This window comes from Ceratotherium simum, chromosome 3, assembly GCF_057802395.1.
Source record: "Ceratotherium simum simum isolate JZ-2026a chromosome 3, ASM5780239v1, whole genome shotgun sequence".
NCBI classification, from domain to species: Eukaryota; Metazoa; Chordata; class Mammalia; order Perissodactyla; family Rhinocerotidae; genus Ceratotherium; species Ceratotherium simum.
This window is the reverse complement of record NC_141902.1, coordinates 94,131,673-94,158,406: the sequence shown is the minus strand read 5'-3', so window position 1 is coordinate 94,158,406 and position 26,734 is coordinate 94,131,673. Positions and strand designations below refer to the sequence as shown.

Sequence of the window (26,734 nt, the reverse complement as noted above, 5' to 3'; positions counted from 1 at the left end):
TTGCAAAATTTCTGAAAATTTAGAAAGTTGACTCCAGCACACCACTGGTTGTTGGTTCATTTTTTTTTTTTTTTTTTGTGAGGAAGATCAGCCCTGAGCTAACATCCAGGCCAACCTTCCTCTTTTTGCTGAGGAAGACTGGCCCTGAGCTAACATCCGTCCCCATCTTCCTCCACTTTATGTGGGGCGCCGCCACAGCATGGCCTGACAAGCGGCACGTCAGTGCGCGCCCGGGATCCGAACCCGGGCCGCCAGCAGCAGAGTGCACGCACTTAACCACTACACCACGGTGCTGGCCTGTAGGTTCATTTTTTGATGCCCGTTGAGATGGCCTGCGTGTACAGAAAAGCCTATTTAGAATTTTCTTTAATTTAAAAAAATAATATTCGATTTGTAAAAGCTAAAATTTTAAAACTAAGTTCCTAAGCTTTTAGATTCGGTTTATAGATCTTATCCTGTTTAAAATCTAGCAAATGTTAACTGTCAGTTTTAAGGGCCTTTGAATATTTGGGCTACTTTACAAACTTAAACATCTTAAAAACATTACATTTAAATTATAAATTTAAAAAATTTCCTTTTTAAGAATGTCGATAATTCAACAAACATCACTGCATAGTTATATAATTTTTCTAAATCTGGGTCTTCTTAATCTGGGTCTCAAATGTTTCAACACTGTATAAATAGTAAACTCTCTGATTAAATAATAAATCTACAACAATTGATTATATATTTTAAGTTGGAATTACAAATACAAACCTGACCTATTACTTTAATAGGCCAAATTCTCTTAAATTTTACAAATGCTTAAAATACCAAATATGCCCAGAGTCCTTAACATAAAAATATTAACACTATACATAATTTCCTTTAAGCATTTCTGTTCTTAATTATAAATTTTCCTGAGGTCAAAAGATGTTTGCTCACTAAGAAAATAAGTATGTCATCCCATCCCAATTAATTTTTATGTTATTTTCACATGCAATTTTTGGGGTTGTCTTTTCTGCTTGCTGAGAATTCTTTTTTTTTTTTTTTTTGTGAGGAAGATCAGCCCTGAGCTAACATCTGCCAACCCTCCTCTTTTTGCTGAGGAGTACTGGCCCTGGGCTAACACCCATGCCCATCTCCCTCCACTTTATATGGCACGCTGCCACAGCATGGCCTGACAAGCACTTCGGTGCGCGCACGGGATCCGAACTGGGGCCGCCAGCAGTGGAGCACGCGCACTTAACCACTACAGCCCCAGCTTGCTGAGAATTCTTAATGACCAGAGGATATTGGCCAGGATGTGACTGGATCCATGTTTGAGCCTTGATGGGACTAATCTGACTTTCACAGAATTTGCTTATTAGCTCCTCCTTAGGCCTCTTACATTACTTGATTGAATTTTGCATTTCTTTGGATTTTAATTATCTGCATGTCTTCCTGCCTAAATCTAAAGACCTTAGGACTTGGCAGAATCCTTCATTCTTTTTATATCTTCCTATCTCTTAGGATCACTTAACCCTTAATGGCTGTTGTACTGATATCTGATTGAATTCTGGGTATCTTTGGAAACTTTTTTTTTTCCTTAAGAATTGGCCCTCTAGTGAAGTGCACGGAAACCTAGGAGATTTTTCTTAGACTTGGACCTAATCTGAGTAAGTATGCAGCAAATGGGAGGTGTATATAGCACAGAGGACAGATCCATTACTTCTTTTGATTATTGAAAATTAATCTGGTCTCGTTTAGAATCAGGAAAATCTTTATCACTGGCAGGGTGTCAACATTCAGTAATGAATTGTCGAGTTTCAATGTTGGAATACTAACATCAGTCTCCATTACCTACACAAGGAAATCACTAGTAAAATTATGTTATAAATTGCACTTACTATCAGTGGGTGTTTTTTTTTTTTTGTGAGGAAGATCAGCCCTGAGCTAAAATCCATGCCAATCCTCCTCTTTTTGCTGAGGAAGACTGGCCCTGAGCTAACATCCGTACCCATCTTCCTCCACTTTATGTGGGACGCCGCCACAGCATGGCCTGACAAGCGGTACGTCGGTGCGTGCCTGGGATCCAAACCTAGGCCGCCAGCAGCGGAGTGCGCACACTTAACCGCTACACCACGGGGCCGTCCCAGTGGGTATATTCTTGAGCATCCAGAAATCATTCTTTATCCTATGTAACTTTGAGCGAAATCTAGAATACAGGACCATAGTAAGGACTGAAGGCTTTCACTTGCTACAGTTCCTAGATACTTCATGTTTTTTTTTTTTTTCATAATATTCTCTCCATGAACATAAAGACAAGCGTGATTATTCATTCCCACAGCCAGATGGCACAAGCCTACAACAATAAAGATGAGCTCCGCTTAAGCAGAAATTGTGATTATAACTCTTCTTCAAAAGAATTGTCTTTTCTGACTTCAAGGAAAGAGGTGAGCTATAGTATCCAAACACAGAAGATGTCCACAGGGACAGAAAGCTTTGTCTGGAAAACATGGTTTATCGGTCAGGGTTTAGTCTAGGAAGCAGAACCACTGTGAATATTATGGAAGTAAGGGATTTGTTATAGGAATAAGATCTTACACAGTTGTGGGAGAAGCTGGATAAGTAAGAGTCTAAAACTGAGAGATGGAGAATCAGAGAAACGTCACTAACCAGCTCTACTGAAGCACTGTTACGGGTAGGCAAATCCAAACTTGCCATGGAATCTGGGGCAGGATTCCACGTCTGGCTGATGGAGTGGAGCCACACCAAAGGAGAGGAGATGAAGTCTGGAAGACTGTTGCCTCTATATCTCGTCTCTGTTAGTCAGCCAGAGGAGCTGGGTGTGGAGCAGGGGAGAGCAAGGACAAACTGAATTCTGCCCAGCCCTTAATGTCTGTCTCGCACTACGTCTAACCACAGTGACCTCAGCATAATAGCAGCTACTTCCCTTTCACCTTCTAGATCTTGGGCAAGTTTCTCTTCTTGGCCAGCTCTAACCCAGAACCGTATAGAGAAGGAGTTTGGGGAGATCCAATTATAGCTTAGCCAAGTTGGCAAAGTACAAGACTACTATAGGTTACCTTTTGTCAACTTGGTATCTATACACCCTCTTAATCATATTAAACTTTTCCAATAAAGATAAAAGCAAAATTATGCTTCTGTCTAATATGCACCTATCCTTTGTTTCTGTAGTTGGTCACATGGTCATAGCTATATTCTTTCTTCTGTTAACCGTTGCATATTCCTTCTGCCCTCAGCAAGAACCTGAGATGGTCATAGTGGAGTGACCCAAACCTTCATTACTAAACGGTTAATGTCGTGAGTAGTCCCGCCTGAATTGGATTCTTGTAGTTTTCACTAACTTTTATCACAGGACATGGGAGTACTAAGAGAGGCCTCAGAGGATTCTCTACATTCTAGTTGTGTTCACTTCCCTCATTGTGTATTAACAGCGCTGTTTTTCTCTGATGGTCAAGATCAGTCATTTTTGCCAATAAATAGCCCCCTGTTTTCTGCATTTTGGTTCACTGGCACGAGGAGCCCAAAGTGGCCAGGAGGCAGTCTTAATTTCCAGTTTAATGGAACCATTGTGTCCCCTGATGGAAGGCTATCTCCTTTGGGAATGAAAACTTCTAAACCAGCAGAACCCAAAGTTGTGAGGGTGAGAAGCAAAAATTTCATTAGTGGATTATTAGGGGTAACAGTGAGAGGAGTCACTCCCATTCCCACCCTTTAATTCCAGACTAGTGAATCCTACCTATAGAAGAAATAACCCCATATATTGGTTGCTGATTCAGAGCATATACCACATACTGGAGAGCATTAGACATTATTCCAGCCCCACAAATTGTTGCTGGAGCCCACCTGGTGCCATAGCTGTCCTCAAAAGGCCATTTGTATCGCTCAGAACTTAGAAACCACACCAATAGAACAGGGAAAAAGTCAATGTAAAGAATTTTAGCTAGTAAAAGATGGTTAACTACTAAAATGAGTAAAAGAGGATTCTTAAGGGGTTCAGAAGTAGCATATGCAGAAAATAGCTACTACCCTCTAGGATGAGGGAGAAGGAACAAGGAAAGAACTAAGAAAACACCTTCTTCCAACCCACTTCCCAAGCCTGAGATTCAGACCTCTTTGGAGAGGGTATAGCCACCACAGGAACATGCAACCTGTCATGGTAGTGACATTTGCCAGAGCAGTGAGCTTGTCCATATAAGTGGCCTGCTGGGAGGCTGAGAAATTTACCAGAGTGTGTGTGGGCAGGAGCCAGTCTGTGATGGTCACTGAGGTGAGCACTACCAGACCTCCCGCACACAGATTCATTAACTAGTGTGTGAAATAAAAACACAGAACCAGGAAAAGAAGCCCCTTCCTCCCTCCATCACCTTGCAGTGGCCCTTCAGCACCTTTTTTTTGTTTTTTTTGTTTTTTTTTTTTTAAAGATTTTATTTATTTTATTTTTTCCCCCCACAGCCCCAGTAGATAGTTGTATGTCATAGCTGCACATCCTTCTAGTTGCTGTATGTGGGACTCGGCCTCAGGATGGACGGAGAAGTGGTGCCTCGATGCGCACCCGGGATCCAAACCCGGGCCACCAGCATCGCAGCGCGCGCACCTAACCACCAAGCCACAGGGCCGGCCCTTCAGCACCTTTTATTAATAAAATCTAACATCATTGAGCCAGTGGGACAAGGGCAATTTGTTTATAGGATTCGGCTCTAGTAACACAAAGAAGGATGGATCTGGAGCTGAGAGACAATAAATTGATAACTGGCCTACTGTTCTTTCAGGCCAGCCATTTCAAAATGATGGGGGACAGAGTAAGACCAGTGAGTTCCATGACCATGTGCCCACTTCTGTGCTTTAATTACCCATAAAGTAAGTTTCCTGATCAGAAGCAATGTTATACGGAATACCATGATGAAGAATAAGGCATTCTGTAAGTGTATGGATGGTTTTTTGACAGAAATACCAAGGGCAAGGAAGACAGATCCATATCTAGAGTCTATTCTAGTAAGAAGAAATTGCTGCCCCTTCCGTGATGGAAGTGATCCACTATCATTGTTGGTCTTTGCAGTTGGCAGACTAGGCACCTGTCATTGGTTAGAACCATATTGGTTTTGGCGAGTGAAAGATATGTTGCTAACCTTCATCTTGGCTTGACTTTTATCATGAGTCCATTGGGCAAGACAGGGATGACTGGGGAAAGAGGCTGATTGACATCCACAGAACAGGTAATTTTATCCATCCAATTATTAAGATACTCCTCTGCTGAGGTAATTCTTTGGTGACCATTTTTATTTAGTTAGTTAGTTAGTTAGTGAGGAGATCAGCCCTGTGCTAACATCTGCCAATCCTCCTCTTTTTTTGCTGAGGAAGACTGGCCCTGGGCTAACATCTTTCTCCATTTTATATGGGATGCCGCCACAGCATGGCTTGCCAGGCAGTGCGTTGGTGCGCACCCGGGATCCGAACTGGCGAACCCTGGGCCGCTGCAGTGGAGCGCGTGCACTTAACCGCTTGCGCCACCGGGCCGGCCCCCTTTGGTGACCATTTTTATGGGACACAAATAATCTTCACATTCTATATACCTACTTGGAGAGCTCTCTATTCGTGTACCTCTTCCCCAAACCTCTTGTCTTCAACTTTCCAGTGATGTCCCTTCCAAGTCCCTGGCCATCCAACCAAACTGCTAGTCACTCTTGAATCAGTGTAAATCCACACCTATGGCCCTCTCTCCAGGCAAGAGGAACAACTGTTGTATCACTTAAAGTTCTGCCCATTAGGAGGATTTCCCTTCATGACAATCCTTAATGGTCAGCCCTGAATGGGGATGTAATGCCTCAGCTGTCTACTTTCAGTTGGTACTAGATGGTTTATGTAGAACTATCTAAAAACCAGGCCTGAAGTCTCCCTTAGTCTGCCGGTCATAGGGAACTCTCATGAGGCGATAGGTGCAAGACGAGAGAGGAAGCAATGTAGCATGAGTAGGAGTCATGAGTATCTGAGTCACTTGTTCATACAACTTACTTGTGTCTTCAGGACCTGCTTGAGCTCAGTCTTGTATATATCACATCCACTTGATGATAGAGTACTGCTGTGAATGCCCAACTTTATGACTTGGTGGATCTGGCAGCATCCGGTTCATGCTAGGGAGTTCAGGTCATATGGTAACTTGGTGACCCATGGTCAAGTGTTTAGTCTCTACTCGAGCTCAGTAGCAAGCTAGAAGCTATTACTCAAGAGGAGAGTAGTTCCCTAAAGGATAGCATAGCTTTGCCCCCAAATCCAAAGGTTTGTGCAGCCATTCACCTATAGAGGACTGCTAGAGGCTCCCCATCTGTCACAAATACTTCAGTCACCATGAGATCTTATGGGTCTTATGGCACAAGTGATAGAATAGGTTTCATGTCAGCTTGGACCTGTTGTAGAACCCTACTCAAAACTGGCTCAAAATTGGGCCGGCCCCATGGCTTAGCGGTTAAGTGCGTGCGCTCCGCTGCTGGCGGCCTGGGTTCGGATCCCGGGTGCGCACCGATGCACCACTTCTCTGGCCATGCTGAGGCCGTGTCCCACATACAGCAACTAGAAGGATGTGCAGCTATGACGTACAACTATCTACTGGGGCTTTGGGGGAAAAAATAAATGAATAAATAAAATTATTAAAAAAAAAAACTGGCTCAAAATTGATTTACTAGATAAATAGATTGCAGTAGCACACCCAAATAAAGTATACATTTCTTTCAAAATCCAAAGAGGCTCACTAGGCTTTAAGTTTCTTAGTTGTAGCAGGAATCAGAAGCAGCAACTTATCCTTTGTCTTAGAAGAGATGTTTTAACATGACTAGGACCACTGGACCCCAAGAATTTTCACTGGGATCAGAATTTTTGTGGGATTTATTTTGCACACTCTGGCCATGTATGTGTTTTACCAAGGTGTCTGAGTCACAAGGTTCGACCACCAAGTCCACTCAGCATGATATCATCAATATAGTGAACAAGTTTACTCTGTGGAATGGAGGGCCAATCAAGATCCCTACCGACTGGATTATGATAGAAAGATCTAGAGGTGATACAACCCTCTTAGTAGGCCCTGCCACCAAAGCATAGTGCTTCTGATGGTCTTATTCCTCTTGCTTCAGGGGTCCTCAGGGAAAGGAAACTCTCAGAAATACGTGGAATGAGCCTCTTTTTTTTTTTTTTATAATTTTACTTATTTGTTTTTCCCCCCAAAGCCCCAGTAGATAGTTGTATGTCATAGCTGCACATCCTTCTAGTTGCTGTATGTGGGAAGCGGCCTCAGCATGGCCAGAGAAGCAGTGCGTCGGTGCGCGCGCGGCATCTGAACCTGGGCCGCCAGCAGTGGAGCGTGCGCACTTAACCGCTAAGCCATGGGGCCGGGCCATGGAATGAGCCTCTTTTAAGTTGGCATTGCGATAAGCTGATGATTGTCTTACTAAGACAGGGTACCTAACCCTTTATTTTCATCATCCAGACTTATTAAGAATGTGTAACTTTTAGTTCTGATTGGTTATGGATTTTATGTAGTTATTGCTCCATGTAGTAGCATTATTATTATTATTTTTTTTCTGCTGAGGAAGATTTGCCCTGAGCTAACATCTGTTGCCAGTATTCCTCTTTTTTTGCTTGAGGAAGATTAGCCCTGAGCTAACCTCTGTGCCAATCCTCTTCTATTTTGTACGCGGGTTGCCATGGCTGACAAGTGGTGTAGGTCTGCACCCAGGATCCGAACCCGTAAACCCACACCACCAAAGTGGAGCACGCCGAACTTAACCACTAGGCCACAGGGTCGGCCCCAGTAGCCTTTTTTTTTTTTTTTTTTTTGGTGAGGAAGATTAGCCCTGAGTTAACATCCATTGCCAATCCTCTTCTTTTTGCTGAGAAAGATTGGCCCTTGGCTAACATCTGTGCCCATCTTCCTCTACTTATATGGGACGCTGCCACAGCATGGCTTGATAAGTGGTGCATTGGTGCACGTCCAGGATCTGAACCTGCTAACCCCAAGCCGCTGAAGCGGAGCACACGAACTTAACCGCTACACCACGGGGCTGGCCCTCCCAGTAGCATTGTTAAGAAACTGGTACACTGCATTACAAGCCAAATTATCTCTATGATTATGAGCCTGGAATATCACTTGTAGCAAGACATGTGGTTGGAGAGGGCAGCAGGGGCCAGATCGCAGAAGGCCTTGTATACTGAGCAGTTCAGACTTTATCCTATAGGTAGTGAGAAAGAATTTTGAGCAGACAGTACAATAATTTTATTTTCACTTTATAAAAATGATATATAGGCAGATGAATTAGAGGTCTCAAGTCTAGAGGTAGGACTGTGAGATTATTTAATAGTCTGGGTGAGAGGAGATGAGACCTGAATTAAGGCCATAGCCACAGGAATAAAGCCAGTGGGATAGATGTGAGAGATGTTGGGGAGGTAAAATCTAGAGGACTTGGATGGTTGGTGGTGCTAATCACTAAAATAGAGACTGGAAGGAGGAAGAGATTTGAGGAGAAAGATTGAGTTCAGCCTTGGACATGTTGAATTTAAGGTGTCTGTGTAACATCTAGGTAATTTTCAGTACGTAACTGGATATACTTACCAATTGGATATAATTGGTCTGGTATGGAGATAGAGATTTGAGTGTCATCAGCATGTATGTTGCAATTGAAACCATGAATAGACAAGATTGTATGCAGAATGGGAAGAGGAAAGGGCAAAGGTTGGAATCCTAGAACACTTGGGGACGTCAGAGAAGAGGACAGGGTCTGAGGCAGGTGACTAGAAACCAAGTGATGAGAGAGTTATAAGAAACTTAGTCAAGTGCCAAATGCCTCAGAAAGACAAATAATGTAGTTGAAAATAGGTTTGTGGACTCATTCCTCCTTTTTGATGAAGTTTAAATAGGTAATATATTTACATTGTTCAAAAATAAGAAAATGAAAGTAACTTTATCCGATAGCCAGCATTGCCAGCATTGTGTGTTTTCAGACTTTTAGATTTTTGCCATTCTAATAAGTGAAAAGTGGTATCTCAGGACAGGTTTTACTTTGCATTTCCCTAATTGTAAGTTTGGTTGAGGATATTTTCTTGTGATTTTGGAGTTTTTATTTCGTTTTCCATGAACTAACAGTTTATAATCCTTTGCCTATTTTCCTTTTGGATTGTTATTTCCTTATTGATTTCTAGGAGCTCCTTATAGGAAGATTAGTCTTTTGTTATATATATGGTAAATATTTTCTCCCAGTTTATCACTTGTCTTTTGGCTTAGCTTATAGTATAATTTGCCATGCACAGTTGTGGGATTTTGGGGTTATTGTTTGCTTTTTTATTTTGTTTTGGTAGTCAAATTTACCCATCTTTTCTTCATGACTTCTGGATTTCAGGTCAGTTAAAAAGACCTCCCTTACTCCAAGGCCTTTCCTACTCTGTTTTCTTGTATTATTTTTGTGTGCGTGTGCTTTTTTTTTTTTAAACAGCTTTATTGAGCTATAATTTATAAAATTCACGCATTTTAAGTGTATAATTCATGGTTTTTAGTAAATTTATAGAGTTGTGCAACCATCACCACAGTCTGGTTTAGGAACATTTCCATCATCCCAGAAAGATCCTTCGTATTCTTTTACAGTCAATGCCTCTTCGCACTTGCAGCCCCAGGCAACTACTAATCTGCTTTGTCTCTGTGATTTACCTTTACTGAATGGTTTATATAAACAGAATCATACAAAATGTAGTCTTTTGCAGCTGGCTGCTTTCATTTAGCGTAATTTAAAAAAATTGTGGTAAAATACACATAAAATTTACTATCTTAACCATTTTTAAGTGTAGCGTTCAGTAGTGGTAACTACATTTATGTTGTTGTGCAACCAGTCTCCAGGACTCTTCATCTTAGAAAATTAAAACTCTGTATCCATTAAAAACTCCCCATTCTCCCCCGCCCCGCACCAGCCCATGGCAACTACCATTCTACTTGCTGTCTCTATGAATTTGATTTTTGTTGATTTTTTTTCTGTTGTTTATCTGTTTTCTGTTTCATTCATTTCTGCTCTAAACTTTATTTCTTTCCGTGGTTGCTTTGTGTTTAGTTTGCTATTTTTCTATTTTCTTAAAGCAGAATCTTGGGTTATTGATTTAAGATCTTTCTTTTCTTTTTTTTTTTTCTTTTTTCTATGGCAGTAACATTGGTTTATAACATTGAAATTTCTTTTTTTTTTTAAATAATTTTATTTATTTATTTATTTTCCCCCAAAGCCCCAGTAGATAGTTGTATGTCATAGCTGCACATCCTTCTAGTTGCTGTACGTGGGACACGGCCTCAGCATGGCCAGAGAAGCGGTGTGTCGGTGCGCGCCTGGGATCTGAACCCAGGCCGCCAGCAGCGGAGCACGCGTACTTAACCATTGAGCCACGGGGCTGGCCCTGAAATTTCTTTTCTAATATATGTATTTAAAGCTATAAATTGCCCTCTAAGCAGTGCTTTAGCTACATTCTGTAAATTTTGATATGTTGCATTTTTCTCTACACTCAGTTCAAAATATTTTGTAATTTCCCTTGTGATTCCTCTTTGACCTATTGGTTATTTAGAAAAATGTTTAAATCCAAAGATTTGTGGATTTTCCAAATTTCTTTCCAGTGCTGATTTCTAATTTAATTCCACTGTGGATTGGAGAACATAGTTTGTATGATACAGCCTTATGAGGCCCTTTTTTGTTTGCCTAGAGCCTATCTCTGGAGAATGTTTCATGTGTGTTTGAAAAGAATGTGTATTCCGCTGTGTTGGGTGGAATGTTCTATAGATGTTTAGTTGGCTGATAGTGTTCAAGTTTTTTATATCCTTGCTGATTTTCTCATTCGTTCCATCAGCTGTTGAGAAGGAGTTATTGAAGTCTCCAACTTTTTATCCTGGGATAAATCCTATTTGGTCATGATATATATATTGTTGGATCTCACTTGCTAAAATGTTGCAAATAATTTTTATATCTATGATACTGTTCAGTAGTTTTCTTGTAACATCTTGGTCTGGTTTGGGTATCAGTCATGCTGGCCTCATAGAATAAGTTGGGAAGTATTCCCTCTTCTGCAGTTTTCTGGAGGAGGTGGCATAGAATTGTTATGATTTTTTCATTAGATACTTGGTAGAATTCACCAGTGAATGCCATCTGAGCCTGGAATTTTTCTTTGTGGGAAGGTTTTAAACCATAAATTCAATTTCTTTAATAGGTATAGGTCTATTCAAGTTATCTATTTCTTTTTCAGTGAGCTTTGGTAGCTTGTGTCTTTTAAGGAATTGGTAATACATTGGTATAAAGGTATTCATAATACTTATCCTTTTAATATTTGTATATTAATACAAATTACTTTGTATTACTCTAGTGATGTCACCTCTCTCATTCCTTCCTGATATTCATAATTCATCTTCTCTCTTTTTTTTTTTCCTGATTAGTCTGGCTAATTGATCTTCTCAAAGAACCCACTTCTGGTTGGATTGATTTTCTTTATTGTTTTCTTGTCTTCTGTTTCATTTATTTCTCCTCTTACTTTTAGTATTTTCTTTCCGTAAGTTACTTTGTGTTTCATTTGCTTTTTCAAGTGTTTCAAGATGGAAGCTTAGGGCTGGCCCGGTGGCTTAGCGGTTAAGTGCGCACGCTCCGCTGCTTGTGGCCCGGGTTCAGATCCCGGGTGTGCACCGATGTGGCGCTTCTCCGGCCGTGCTGGGGCCGTGTCCCACATACAGCGGCTGGAAGGTTGTGCAACTATGACGTACAACTATCTACTGGGGCTTTGGGGGGAAAAAAAAGATGGAAGCTTAATTTAGGAAATCTGCAAATATTTGGAAATTAAACAGTGCCTTTCTAAATAACCCATGGGTCAAAGGAGACTCACAAGGGAAATTACAAAATATTTTAAACTGAGTGTAAACAAAAATACAACATATAATTTGAGACCTTTCGTTTTTTCTTAATATAGGCCTTTACTGCTATAAAATCCCCTCTGCATACTACTTTAGGTGCATACCACAAATTATGATATGTTGTATTTCATTTTTATTCAATTCAAAATACTTTCTAATTTCTTGTTTGATTTCTTCTTTTACCACAATTATTTAGAAGTGTATTTGATTTCTAAATATTTGGAGGATTTTTCAGGTATCTTTCATTACTAATTTGTATTTTCATTCGATTGTGATTGGAGAATACACTTCGCATAATTCAAATCCTTTTCTATTTATTAAGACTTCTTTTGTGGTCTTGGATATGGTCTATCTTGGTTGACGTTCTGTGTGTACTTAAAAGAAGTGTGTATCTACTGTTGTTGGGCAGAATGTTCTGTAAATATCAATTAGGTCAAATTGTTTGGTAATGTTCAAAACTTCTCTATCCTTATTGATTTTCTGTCTTCTTGCTCTCTCAATTATTGAGAGAGGGGTTTTGAAATTTCTGACTATACCTGTGAATTTGTCTATTTCTTTTGCAGTTCTGTCAGTATTTGCTTCCTGTATTTTGAAGCTAACTTGTTGCATAAACGTTTAGGTTTTTGTCCTCATAGTGAACTCACTTCTTTTTTTTTTTTTTTTTTGTGAGGAGATCAGCCCTGAGCTAACATCTGCCAATCCTCCTCTTTTTTTTTTTTTTTTTTTTTGCTGAGGAAGACGGCCCTGGGCTAACATCTGTGCCCATCTTCCTCCACTTTATATGGGACGCCGCCACAGCATGGCTTGCCAAGCAGTGCGTCGGTGCGCGCCCGGGATCCGAACCAGCGAACCCCGGGCCGCCGCAGCGGAGCGCGCGCACTTAACTGCTTGTGCCACCGGGCCGGCCCCTGAACTCACTTCTTTATCATTATAAAATGACCCTTGGTATCCCTGGTAGTATTATTTGCTGTGAAATCTACTTTGTGTGATATTAATGTAGCTACTCCATTCATCTGTCTGTCTGTCTTCAGTTTTCTTTTGCTTAATGTTAGCAAGATGTGTTTTTCTATCTTCTTACTTTTACCATATTTGTGTCTATATTTAAAGTGCATTTTTTGTAGGCAATGTATAATTGGGCATCTTTTTTTCCAATTGGACAGTATTTACCTTCTAAGTGTAGTATTTAGGTCATTTAAATTTTATGTGATTATTAATATGGTTGTGTGTAAATCTACCATCTTTGTTTTGTTTTGTTTTTTGGTGAGGAAGATTCGCCCTGAGCTAACATCTGTTACTAATCTTCCTCTTTTTTTTTTTTTTTTTTTGCTTGAGGGAGATTAGCCCTAAGCTAACATCTTTGTCAGTCTTCTGTATTTTTGATGTGGGTCACTGCCTCAGCACGGCTGATGAGTCATGTAGGTCCGTGCCTGGGATCCGAACCCGTGAACTTGGGCCACTGAAGCAGAGCGTGCCGAACTTAACTAGTATGCCACCGGGCTGGCCCCCTGTCTTTGTTTTTTATTTCTCACATTTGTTTTTTGTTCCCGATTCCTCTTTTCCCATTTTATTTTGGATTAGTTGAGTGTTTTTTTATGTTTCTAGTTTATTTCCTTTGTTAGCTTGTTTGATATACCTTATTTATTTATTTAGATTGCTTTAAGGTTTAATACATGTGTTTTTAACTTACCTTCAAGTTGTTACACAACTTCATGTATACCAAGAGAACATTGCAATAATATATTTCCATTTCCCCTCTCTTGGCCCTTGTGCTGTTGTCATACCTTTTACTTCTACACATGTTACCACAATACTTTGTTGTTATTTTTGCTTTAAGTAGCCAATTATGTTTAATTCTTTTTTCAAAGAAGAAAAAATATATTTTGTACTTACCAACATATACTGTCTCCAGTGCTCTTTATTCCTTTGTGTGTTTGGTAATTTCCTTTTGCATGGAGGACTTTTTTAGAACTATTTTTATAGTGTAGGTCTGCTCATGGTGAACTATTTTAATTTTTGTGTGTTTGAAGAGGTTTTATTTTGCCTTCACTTTTGAAAGAAATTTCTCAAGGTATAGAATTTTAGGTTGATAGTTTTTCTTTTAGTACTTTTAAGATGTTGCTTTAGTGTTTTCTGGCTTGTGTTTTCAAAGAGAAGTTTGCTGACATCTTTGTTCCTCTTTACATAATGTCTTTTTTATCTGGCTGCTTTTACAATTCTATTTTTGTCATTGGTTTTAAGCAGTTTGATGATTATATTGTGTTTTGTTGTAGTTTTCTTCAAGTTTCTTCTGCTTGGGGTTTGCTCTGCTTCTTGGATATATGGGTTTACAGTTTTAATCAAATTTGGAAAAATTTTGGCTGTTATTTCTTCAGGTTTTTTTCTCTTCCCCTTCCTCCTGATGAATCCGGTTATGTGTGTGATAAACTACTTGATGTCGTTCCTCAGCTCCCTGATGCTTCATTCCCTTTTTCAATTTTTTTAATTGCTTTTCATTGAGAGAGTTTTTATTGCTATGACATCAAGTTCACCAGGCTTTTCTTCTGTGTTCTCTAATCTGCTGTTATTCCATTTTGTGTAGTTTTCATTTCAGCCATTTTATTTTTCATCTCTAGAGGTTTGATTTAGTCTTGGATTTATTTTCTGTCATCTAAGTCTCTATTTAACATGCTCAATCTTTCCTCTACCTTCTTGAACATAGTTTTTTTGTTTGTTTGTTTTGTTTTTTTGTGTGTGAGGAAGATTAGCCCTGAGCTAACATCTGATGCCAATCTTTCCCTTTTTGCTGAGGAAGATTGGCCCTGGGCTAACATCCGTGCCCATCTTCCTCTATTTTATATGGGACGCTGCCACAACATGGCTTGATAAGCAGTGCATTGGTGCATGCCTGGGATCCGAACCTGCGAACTCCGGGCCGCCGAAGCGGAGCGCGCACCCTTAACTACTACGCCACCAGGCCAGCCCTTGAACATACTGTTTTAATGTCTTTGTCTACTAATCCTATCATCTCAGTCATTTCTGGGTCTGTTTCTATTTACTGATTTTTCTCTTCATGAGTCGTAGATTCTTGTCTCTTTGCATATCTGGTAATTTTTTGTTGGTTTCCAGACCTGGTGAATTTTACCTTTTTGGGTGCTAGATATTTCTGTATTTGCATAAGTATTCTTGAGCTTTATTTTGGGGTACAGTCAAGTTACTTGGAAACAGTTTAATCCTTTTGAGGCTCTTTTAAGGCTTTGTTAGGCAGGTCCAGAGCAGCCGTTAGTCCAAGGCTAATTTTGCACCACAGCTGAACAGTGCCTTTCTGAATACTCCATCAAAAGCCCATGTGTTATGAGAATTTCCACTCTTGCTGGTGGAAGGAAGCTGTTCCTGGCCTGTATGAGCTTTGAGAATTGTTCCATCTACTTTTACATGATTCTTTTTCCATTCTTGGTAATTCCCTCACATGCATGCACTGATCATCACTGATTGTTACTCAGCTGAAGACTTGAGGAGAGACCCTCTGCAGATCTTTGTGTACCTCTCATTTCTGTACTTCCTTGCAATCTCTAGCTGCCTTCGCCTCCCCAAAATCCCTGTTCTTTATCATCAAGTCAAGGAGACTTCCAGGCTCTGTCTGCATTTCCCCTTTGCCCTGTGGTCTGGAAACTCCAGTCTGTATGTTGGGGCAATCCTGGGGTTCACCTTGGTTGTTTTTCCTTTCTGAGTAACCACAGTCCTGTGCTACCTGGACACAGTCACATGTCCAATGTCTGAAAACCTTTGTTTTGTATATTTTGTCCAGTGTTTTAGTTATTTCAGGCAAGAAGGTCAGTTTGGTCCCTGTTAGTCCAGCTTGGCCTGAACAGCTTATTTTTGAGATTCATCTATGTTGTGTGTGTCAGTAGTTCATTCTTTTATGTTCCTGAGTAGTATTCCATTATATGGTAATATTGTGATTTATTTATTCATCTGTTGATGGACATTTGAGTTTTTTCCAATTTGAGGCTATTTTGAGTGAAGCTGCTATGCATACGTTGTGTAGATATGTTTTCATTTGTCACATTTTAAAAAGACTTAACAGAGTTTTGAAAATGAAACTTGTCTTACTGTTATTAATATTATGCCTGTTTAGACTATTCAAGATTTTTTTTGTTATTATTGTTTAAGATTCTCACTGGGACTATCAGTGACTTTATTGGGCCATAGTAACAATGTCTATTCTGAACACGCTTCAGTTTTTCCAATGACATCAGTTTTACTTCTAGCTGCTGTCCATGTATCTGCCTCTAATACCCTAGCTTCTAATTGCTTCTTCTTCTGTGAGTTAGAAAGCAGGGGAATTGTGCTTATGGATTAATGAGTCTCTTAGTTTGGGGTCTTAAGATAAGTGGAATTTAAGGGTTAGGCCAACTGCTATTTTGTAGCTCTAAGACACATTTTTGCTTCCATGGTCACTTCTGTCTTTGCTTGAGATTGCTGGAAGTCTGACTTCTATGAAAATATCTTTTATGTTGAACTTCAAATATCTCTTACAAGAATAGGAAATATCAGCTTTTATTTTGCTGAATTTTATGTCCTAGGTTTTTCTTAAATTTTTGTTATATATTGCTTACAGTGTATTTTAAATTGTCACAGAACTTTTGGGGGAGGGTTCCACACGTTACTTCCTAAAAGTGCAAAAGAAAAATAGCACACATAAATCCCCATAACATACCTACCAAGAGATATTATGTAGTGCTTTGATTGGTTTTAATAACGTTCTTTTCTAGTTTCACCTTGAGCATTGAGGAGCGTATTGTTTCAGTTGCTTCTTAGAAAAAATAATAGGGCTATTTGGGGGGCCGGCCCCGTGGCTTAGCGGTTAAGTGCGCGCCCTCCGCTGCTGGCGGCCTGGGTTCGGATCCCGGGTGCGCACGGACGCACCGCTTCTCCAGCCATGCTGAGGCCACGTCCCACATACAGCAACTAGAAGGATGTGCAGCTATGACATACAACTATCTACTGGGGCTTTGGGGGAAAAAAATAAATAAATAAAATTTAAAAAAATAATAATAATAGGGCTATTCAATTCTGCAGTTGTTTTTCTACATACGTCACAATGTCTTAGTAGTAGTTAGCTTGCTGTGGCCAAATGGTATGAGAAGGTTTGGTAGCTGCCACCTTATTTCTGCCAATACCAGAAAGAGACAGTACTTTCTCTGATACTGTACATTCATAAGCATTCAGATGTAGTGGTAAAAAAAGCAGGGGCTAGGGAAGCAATATGTTTGTCTTTTTTTATTTATTTTTTATTTTTTGTGAGGAAGATCAGCCCTGAGCTAACATCCATGCCAATCCTCCTCTTTTTTTGCTGAGGAAGACCAGCTCTGAGCTAACATCTATTGCCAATCCTCCTCCTTTGTTTTTCCCCCAAAGCCCCAGTAGATAGTTGTATGTCATAGTTGCACATCCTTCTAGTTGCTGTATGTGGGACGCGGCCTCAGCGTGGCTGGAGAAGCGGTGCGTCGGTGTGTGCCTGGGATCCAAACCTGGGCTGCCAGTAGCGGAGTGCGTGCACTTAACCGCTAAGCCACGGGGCCGGGCCTATGTTTGTCTTTTGAGTAATGGTTATTGGTAGGAAAAAGAGGAGAAAAAAGAAAGGGAGGAGAATATAACATTTTTCAAATTTTTGCTCGGATAGAATATTTGTTTTAGCCAATAGTGTGCTTCTTTCTAGGTTTTGGCTCACAGACTGATTTAGCAGTATGCAAATAGGCACCTTTTAAGGAACATACCAGTTATACATGGTGAGGGACTTTTAACCTCTTGCTCTAATAAGAATTATGAGGATGATCTTGACTAGAAAAATTTCACAATAATGACTCTATAGTGAAAGGTAGTGTTACATGTCTGAGGAAAAAGAGAAGGGTAATTGTGGGTAGGATAGTGACCTCCTTGCAGGGACATAGGAAATCATAATTTTTAAGTCTTTCATTTTTCTTTTAAAGAACAGTTATTGGATATGCCCCACCTGTTTTGGCAATCTTTACATCTTTGACCTTCTGAAAATGGAAAGATTTTCCTCAACAAAACAAACTTGAACTGAGTGACATATGGCTATTTTTAGTTTTTATTTATTTCAGTGTGAATTTTTTGTTTTGCTGCAGAAATATTAATATGCTTGATTACGGGATATTGCCATAGACCCTGCTAGGAGTGTTATATAATATATGGTACAGGCAGGTATTACTTTTTCAAAATTAGCCAATGCTAAATTATGAAACATCTGACCTCCAAGGTTTGTTTTTTTTTTTTTTTGTGAGGAGGATCAGCCCTGAGCTAACATCCATGCCAATCCTCCTCTTTTTGCTGAGGAAGACTGGCCCTGTGCTAACATCCATGCTGATCTTCCTCCACTTTATTTGGGACGCTGCCACAGCATGGCTTGACAAGCGGTGCCTCGGTGCGCGCCCGGGATCCGAAGCCACAAACTCCGGCCCGCCCCAGTGGAGCACTCGCACTTAACCACTACGCCACGGGCCAGCCCCTTCAAGGGTTTTAAATAAGGGATATTTTGTAGTTTTTATGGAATCCCACAACACCTCCCTCGAAGATTCTGGATTGGAGCCCAGAATCTATTGTCCTAATCAGTACTGTAGGTGATTTTTTTAGCATGGAAAGTTTGGAAAATAGAGCCTGGAGCTGAATTCCTGACTGCTTATCCACTGGTTGACCATAATTACTTCTTAGAAGCTAGTTTTCCCACTTCTAGCCTCTCCCACTCCATTTCCTTAATTTTATCTTCTGAATAAAAAGATCTTTTTTTTTTTTGGTCTTTTAAAAAGCTGCCATCTTGAAGAGGTGGAATTTAGGAGACCTCTAGTACTTACTCTGCGTTGCCAACAGCTGTGCAGCCATGAGTGCATCACCTAGCCTGTCTGCCTCAGTTTCTCACCTGTAAATGGGAGTGTCAGGCTAGATTTCAGATTACACCTGTATGCTCATATTACTCCATTACTCAAAGAATAGCAAATGTTTAGAAAATATCCATGGTTTTTTTCTTCCTTTGTGGATGACATTAATTATATTGATAGAGTATATCATACTTGATTGGAATGCCAGAAAAATAATGTACTGGCCATTAACATGGCCTTAAGAGAATAAACCTAAACAACTTATTTTTGAAAAGGGGATACTTGCACTTAGTAAAAACTTTTGAAAAAGGAAACATATATATTGGAAAGTATTTTCCTTCTACCTTGGCTTCCAGTTCTTCTTCCCAGAGGCAGCCACTGTCCCCAGTTTCTTGTGTATCTTTCCAGAGATTAACTGTGCATATGTAAGAATATATAACTTGAAACTTTTTTAAAAAGTATGCAGGAAAAACAGGTAATTGTAGGGAAAAAAACAGAAAATGGTATAAGAGAGCTAAATTCCTCATCATAATAGGTAGTTAATAGATGATGTTCCAAATTTATGAAAACGAGAGAAACAATTAGTTTTTAAAAGCATGAGAGTAAATACTAGAAGAAATAGCTAAGAGAGACAAAAATGATTGCTGGAGGTGGCCTGCCATGGCCAGGATATTGCTGTTTTTTTATTACGTATCTCTTGGCTCTATATGTATATAATATTTCAGTGGAAATAAAAATTAATTTAAAAGCGAAAAACGTGGGCCGGCCCGTGGCTTAGCGGTTAAGTGCGCGTGCTCAGCTACTGGCGGCCCAGGTTCGGAACCCTGGGCGCGTACCGCCGCACCGCTTCTCCAGCCATGCTGAGGCCGTATCCCACATACAGCAACTAGAAGGATGTGCAACTATGACATACAACTATCTACTGGGGCTTCGGGGAAAAAAGGAGGAGGATTGGCAATAGATGTTAGCTCAGAGCCCGTCTTCCTCAGTAAAAAGAGGAGGATTGGCATGGATGTTAGCTCAGGGCTGATCTTCCTCACAAAAAAAATAAATAAATAAAAGGGAAAAACGTAGAAAATATGGATAAACAAAATTGCCTAGTGTTATAGCCCCAGATGTAACCACTGACATATTTACTTTATTCTCTTCCAGTTTTTCTGTGCTTTTTTTAATTTTTAAGAAAAATTGAAAGATCTCACACACACAAAAAAGATAAACATGTGAAGTGTTGGATGTGTTAATTCATTGGGGGAATTCTTTCAAAAGGTATACATATATCAAATCATCACATTGTATGTTTTAAATATCTTCCAGTTTTGTCATTTACACCTCACTAAAGCTGGAAAAAAAAAGAAAAATTGAAAGTAGTACAAAAAACACCTGTAAATTACTACATAGATTCAACAATTTTTAACATTTTGCCATGTTTGCTCTATGTGTACTTATGCGTCTGCATATATGTAAATTTTTTTCTGAATCATTTGAAGCGAGTAGCAGATATGACAGTACACCCCTACCTACTACTACTGGCTAACTACTACTAGCACACATCTCCTATTAATAAAGACAGTGTCCTACATAACCACAATACTATTACACACCTAAGAAAATTAACACTAATTTCTTAGCATCATTAATATATGTCATATTTGAGTTTCCCCAGTTGACCCCAAAATGTCTTTTACAGTTGGGATTCTTATATGTGTTTTGTTCTTTTAAACCAAGATTCAGTCATAGTTTATGCATTACATTTGGTTGTTATATCTCTTTAGTCCTTTTTAATCTGGAGCAGTCTCCCACCTTTATTTTCATGACATTGAATTTTTGAAGACTAGAACAGTTATCTTGTAGAATGTCCACATGCACATATATTTTTTAAAATAACAAGAATGAACTTATTTGTACATATTTTTGAAACTTTTGTCTTTTTCACTTTAGAGTATTTTATGAATGTCTTTTCAGTTCCACGTTTTCAGTCGTACATTCAAGGCTCTCCATAATCTGAGCTTAATATGCTTTTTCAGGTTGCTCCCAGTACTCTCCATCACCATCTTTTCATTCCTTGAACTTTCTGCCGTGGTGTCCAGTCATCCTCTCTCCTTTACCTGTTATCCACCCTTAGTCCAACACAATTAGCTCACATTATTTCCCTCGCCTTTCTGGTATTGTATCTGCTTATTCATGCCATAGAATTTTACAGCTTGTCAAGTAGGGGAAATTTACTAAGACAGAAAACTGGCCTTCAAGTCCTGACTATGACTGACAAGCTATATGACTTTGGCAGAGTCATTTCCTCTCTCTCAGACTAAATTTCCTCAACTATCAAATGAGGGGTGGAGTTAAATGTCATTGAATAGCCCATGATTGTCAAAGAATAAATATTGTAGAAAAATAAGTACTTGAGGAAGGTACTTCAGAAGCAGAGGTATATTACTGTTGGCTGGTACGTATCATGGATGTGATTAAATTTAAGCTGAATGGTTGTACAGCCCAAATAAACTCATGTGAAAAGTTCTGAAAATAATAAGTCGTTATATAAATGTAACATATTTTAACAAACAAAATGGCACAGGATACTTTGTGTGAGAGAAGGAGGGCTCTTCTGGGATACTGATGGTGTAATTAATATTTTGGAGAATATCTCAGAGCTTCTACTTCAAAGTACTACTTGAAACTTTTAAATTGATACTACTCTCAGTTGCTTTCCTGGATGGGGATAGTTATGGATCTGATCTCTTCTCTTTTGCTCTTACAGCTCTATTATCAAGTCCTAAATTTTGGAATGATTGTCTCCTCAGCACTAATGATCTGGAAGGGGCTAATGGTCATAACTGGAAGTGAAAGTCCAATTGTAGTGGTGCTCAGGTAACAACTAATTTTTCTTTTCAAGGCATGGAATTGCATGGCATTACTTGGGAGAAAAATTGAGATATTGAATAACCATTGTATCATTCCTTTAGAATCTACTCTTTCCCAGAACAAGGCCTGGAAGAAAATTAGTTACTGTTTCTCAATTGTGAGAAATTCTCAACCTTGTTAGGCACTTGCCATTCAGACCCCAAAGGGCTCATGACTTTTCTATAAAACGTTTACTATGTGAGTTTTATTTTTGGCACATCTCTTAAGAAAGTGTTTCGGGGGCCAGCCCGGTGGCACAGTGGTTAAGTGCACGCACTCCACTTCGACGGCCCGGGGTTTGCAGGCCTGGATCCTGGGTGCACACCGACGCACCACTTGTTGAGCCATGCTGTGGTGGCGTCCCGTATAAAGTAGAGGAAGATGGGCACGGATGTTAGTCCAGGGCCAATCTTCCTCAGCAAAAAGAGGAGGATTGGCATCGAATGTTAGCTCAGGGCTGGTCTTCCTCACAAAAAAAAGAAAGAAAATGTCTCAATGTACTTTATTTTCCTGAAATTCTTGTGGCTTCCTACACTCTTCACGTTGATATATCAGGACTGATATTTAGTTGTGTTTATTAGATTATGTCTCATCTCCACGAATTCAGAGTTTTTCTGCAGCATGTTCTCAGTGTTGGTGCAGAAGCATCACTAATTATTTCCATGTTTCCTGCTGACCTTTAAATATCACTTTTTTTGTGTGTGTGTGAGGGAGATCAGCCCTGAGCTAACATCCGTGCTAATCCTCCTCTTTTTGCTGAGGAAGACCGGCTCTGAGCTAACATCTATTGCCAATCCTCCCCCTTTTTTTCCTTCCCCAAAGCCCCAGTAGATAGTTGTATGTCATAGTTGCACATCCTTCTAGGTGCTGTATGTGGGACGCGGCCTCAGGATGGCCAGAGAAGCGGTGCGTCGGCGCGCGCCCAGCGTCTGAACCCGGGCCGCCAGTAGTGGAGCACTCGCACTTAACCACTAAGCCACTGGGCCGGCCCACTGAGGTCTAATTAGAAGTGATATTTAGGGGAGTCCCACATATAGCGCCTAGAAGGATGTGCAACTACAACATACAACTCTCTATTGGGGCTTTGAGGAAGAAGAAAAAGGGGGAGGAATGGCAATAGATGTTAGCTCAGAGCCGGTCTTCCTCAGCAAAAAGAGGAGAATTAGCATGGATGTTAGCTCAGGCCTGATCTCCCTCACAAAAAAAAAAAAAAAAAAAAAAAGACTTCAGGAGTGTTGAAAGATATTAATGCCATCTTTTAAAGTGACAAAGAGTGCTGAATTTTTTCTCCACTGTATTTTCTTCCCTAATCTGGTACTCATACTCTTAGTGATTTAAAAACCTAATTCAGTAACTCATTTTTGGATAATTACCACTTGGGTATTTAATTGAATCATTATAGTTCTGTCTTATTTTGGGCTTAATTATGTAAGCTATCTCGAGTCTTTTCTGGAAATAATAGAGTGTATTATCTACATACATTGTAGATAGATATCATATCTACATACATTGTAGATGTATATGTACCTACAATGTATGTAGATATAATAAATAAATGATATCATTAACATTTTCTACAGTCTAGATAATAGTACATTACTCTTAACAAGATGAATTTGACTCCTTCATTGTCATACTAGGATATACTTCTAGCAACAACAAGTGGTTGGAGGCACTCGGTCTACATTGTCTTACTTGTACTGTTACTCATACCTTAGTTCTGTCTTTATTAATAATCAAATTCAACTGTAATTTTAGAGATCCAAAGAAATGCGTGGATTTTATTGGCTGGGAAAACATAAATGTACTACACTGGGGATATAGAGACTTGGGTCTCTAGCTCTTTCATTGTCTAACTACAGCCTTGAGCAAGTCACGTATTCACTGAACTGTAGTTTCCTAATCTGTAAAATGAAGGCTAGACCTAGATAATGTCAGAAGACCTTTCCAGTTCTAAAATTATCTGGCCCTAAGTTCCTACACAGTCTTGAGTCAGTGGAGAGCTTCAATCTGTGAAGTGTTTAAACACTAACAGAAGGAGAAGCCACACGAATTGGCACCATGGGGAAAAGGTGTAGAGTGAGGGCCCAGGGAGGCTTCTTTTGGCGATTCTTCTGGGATTATTTCAGATTTGAGTTCCTTTCAGTGGAGATGTTTAAGGACAATCTAATGACCTTTAAACTGGGATGTTGGAGTGAATAGAGGATTAGACTAAGGACCTACTCAACACATTGGTGGTCCTGAAAATAGTCCAATTTGCTACAGCTGGAAAATTTGTAATATCAGTTGGGATTTACAAGTGGTGTTTGGATAAGTTACTTGGTAGCTAGGTTATTTACATACTAAGCTTTGCTGATTGCCAGTGTGGAATAAAGAAAAGAAATTAAGAGAGACCAGGTCATATTAGAAGAGAATTTGGTCAAGACTGGAAGGAACAGTCATTAGAGAAAGGTAATTTATGTGATCGCGTGGCCAAGTAGGTTTTGCCTGGCCAGAGTTTCTTGTAACTTCAAGGAATATAATTTTTACCCGGAACCAAATATGCCTCAGAGGACTCAGGCCAACTGAGAATCCACTTTTAGGACTTTTGTGAAGCCATTGGGGGTAAAGACAAATGCTTTCTTATTATTTGTTTTATTAACCGAAGTTTCAGGGAACATTCAAAACTGATTTTTTCCCCCTTTATAGAGCTGAAGTCTGTTTAAAAATATTTAAATGATTTATATATAACTTCTTATAAAATTTATCATGATTGATGTAGTAAATTTAAAAGTATAGTTTAATCAGATAATAATAAGTTTACTAATAGTTTATTTAACATTTAAAAAGCTTCCTCTGGGGCCGGCCCTGTGGCTTAGCAGTTAAGTGCGCGCACTTTGCCACTGGCGGCCCGGGTTCGGATCCCGGCCGCGCACCGACGCACAGCTTCTCTGGCCATGCTGAGGCCATGTCCCACATACAGCAACTAGAAGGATGTGCAGCTATGAGGTACAACTATCTACCGGGGGGCTTTGGGGGGAAAAAAAAAAGGAGAAGGATTGGCAATGGATGTTAGCTCAGAGCCAGTCTTCCTCAGCAAACAGAGGAGGATTAGCATGGATGTTAGCTCAGGGCTGATCTTCCTCACACACACAAAAAATAAATAAGTGAAAAATAAAAAACTTTTCCTTGTGGGGGCCAGCCCGGTGGCCTAGTGGTTAAGGTTGGGTACTCCACTTCGGTGGCCTGGGGTTCATGGGTTCGAATCCCGAGCGCAGACCGATGCACTGCTCATCAAGCCATGCTGTGGCAGCATCCCACGTACAAAGTGGAGGAAGATGGGCACAGATGTTAGCTCAGAGCCAATCTTCCTCAGCAAAAAGAGGAAGATTGGCAACAGGTGTTAGCCCAGGGCCAATCTTCCTCACCAAAAAAAAAAATCTCCTGGTTTATTTCTTTAATGGTCCTCCCACTACACTTTGATCTATTTTTAATTGCCATCTATATCTGAATTGTTAAATCTTTTTATTTCTCATCTAACTTTAGTCCCTGAAGTCTAGAGTCTTGTTTTCACCCTACACTGGACCTCTCCATCTGGATGTTGATTAGGCACTTGAAACTCCATGTAATAAAAGTGAAATTTATCTCCCTTTCCCACAGACCTGTTCTTCTTCCTCCTATTTCTGTGACTGTCACTACCATCTGCTCAGTTGCCAGTGTTAAAAATCTAGGAGTCCTTCTTGATCCCCTCTTCTGTCGTATCCATTAAATTTATTCTCCCTCTCTAGTCTACCCTTTTATAATTGTCCTCCCTGCTATTCTATTTCAAGCCCTCATCATTTTCTGCCTGGGCTGTTGTAGTGGCCTTTAATAATTTTATTTATTATTTATTTTTCCCCCAAAGCCCCCGTAGATAGTTGTATGTCATAGCTGCACATCCCTCTAGTTGCTGTATGTGGGACGCGGCCTCAGCATGGCGGGAGAAGCGGTGCGTCAGTGCGTGCCTGGGATCCGAACCCAGGCCACCAGCAGCGGAGCACGCGCACTTAACTGCTAAGCCACGGGGCCGGCCCTGTAGTGACCTTTAAATAAATGCTTTTATAATCAGACAAAAGGTAATATATTTTCATTATATGAAATGTTGAAAACACACAAAAAAGCTGGATGAAAATAAGTTACCCATAGCTCTGGGATATAATCACTATTAATATTTTAGTCTTCTTTTGTGTGTGTAGTATTTCTCACATAATTGAAGTAATTCTGTACATGCATCCTTTTCTCTGCTTTTTCCCTTTATCATTCTCCTGTATTCATGTTTTTAATAACACTTTTAATAGTGGCCAAGTATTCAATTATAAGTAATAGCCTGGACAACTGGTCTCCCAATCTACCTTTTCATCTTTTCCAGTTTACTTATTAATTCAATAAATATTTGAATGTCTTCTGTATACTCTATAACTTTTGAAGTGATGTTTCTTTTTTATAATTTTATTTATTTATTCTTTCCCCCAAAGCCCCAGTAGATAGTTGTATGTCATAGCTGCACATCCTTCTAGTTGCTGTATGTGGGACGCGGCCTCAGCATGGCCGGAGAAGCGGTGCGTCGGTGCACACCCAGGATCCGAACCCGGGCCGCCAGCAGCGGAGCACGAGCACTTAACCGCTAAGCCACGGGCCGGCCCATGAACTGATGTTTCTTTTTTTTTTTTTTAAAGATTTTATTTATTTTATTTTTTCCCCCCAAAGCCCCAGTGGATAGTTGTATGTCGTAGCTGCACATCCTTCTAGTTGCTGTATGTGGGACTCGGCCTCAGGATGAACGGAGAAGTGGTGCCTCGATGCGCACCCGGGATCCGAACCCGGGCCACCAGCATCGCAGCGCGCGCACTTAACCACCAAGCCACAGGGCCGGCCTGAACTGATGTTTCTTAAATGCAAATATGATTATGATACTCCCTGCTTAAAGTTCTAGAGTGGCTTGGAGGCAGTTTAGCACAATGAGAATGGATTCTGTTGGACTCCCTTGGTTCAAATCTCACCTTTATCATTTTTTTGATTTATAACTTTAGGCCTTTCTAAGCCTCGGTTT

General features: G+C 40.0%; 1 protein-coding gene across 1 annotated transcript in view; it reads left to right on the top strand.

Moving 5' to 3' along the window:
* SEC11A (SEC11 homolog A, signal peptidase complex subunit) overlaps positions 1-26,734 on the top strand; it is a 46,680-nt gene that overhangs the window by 3,922 nt on the left and 16,024 nt on the right. The window contains exon 2 of the mRNA XM_004431978.3: positions 21,524-21,633. Coding sequence (XP_004432035.1) covers positions 21,524-21,633 — 110 coding nt within the window. The remainder of the gene's footprint in view (positions 1-21,523; positions 21,634-26,734) is intronic.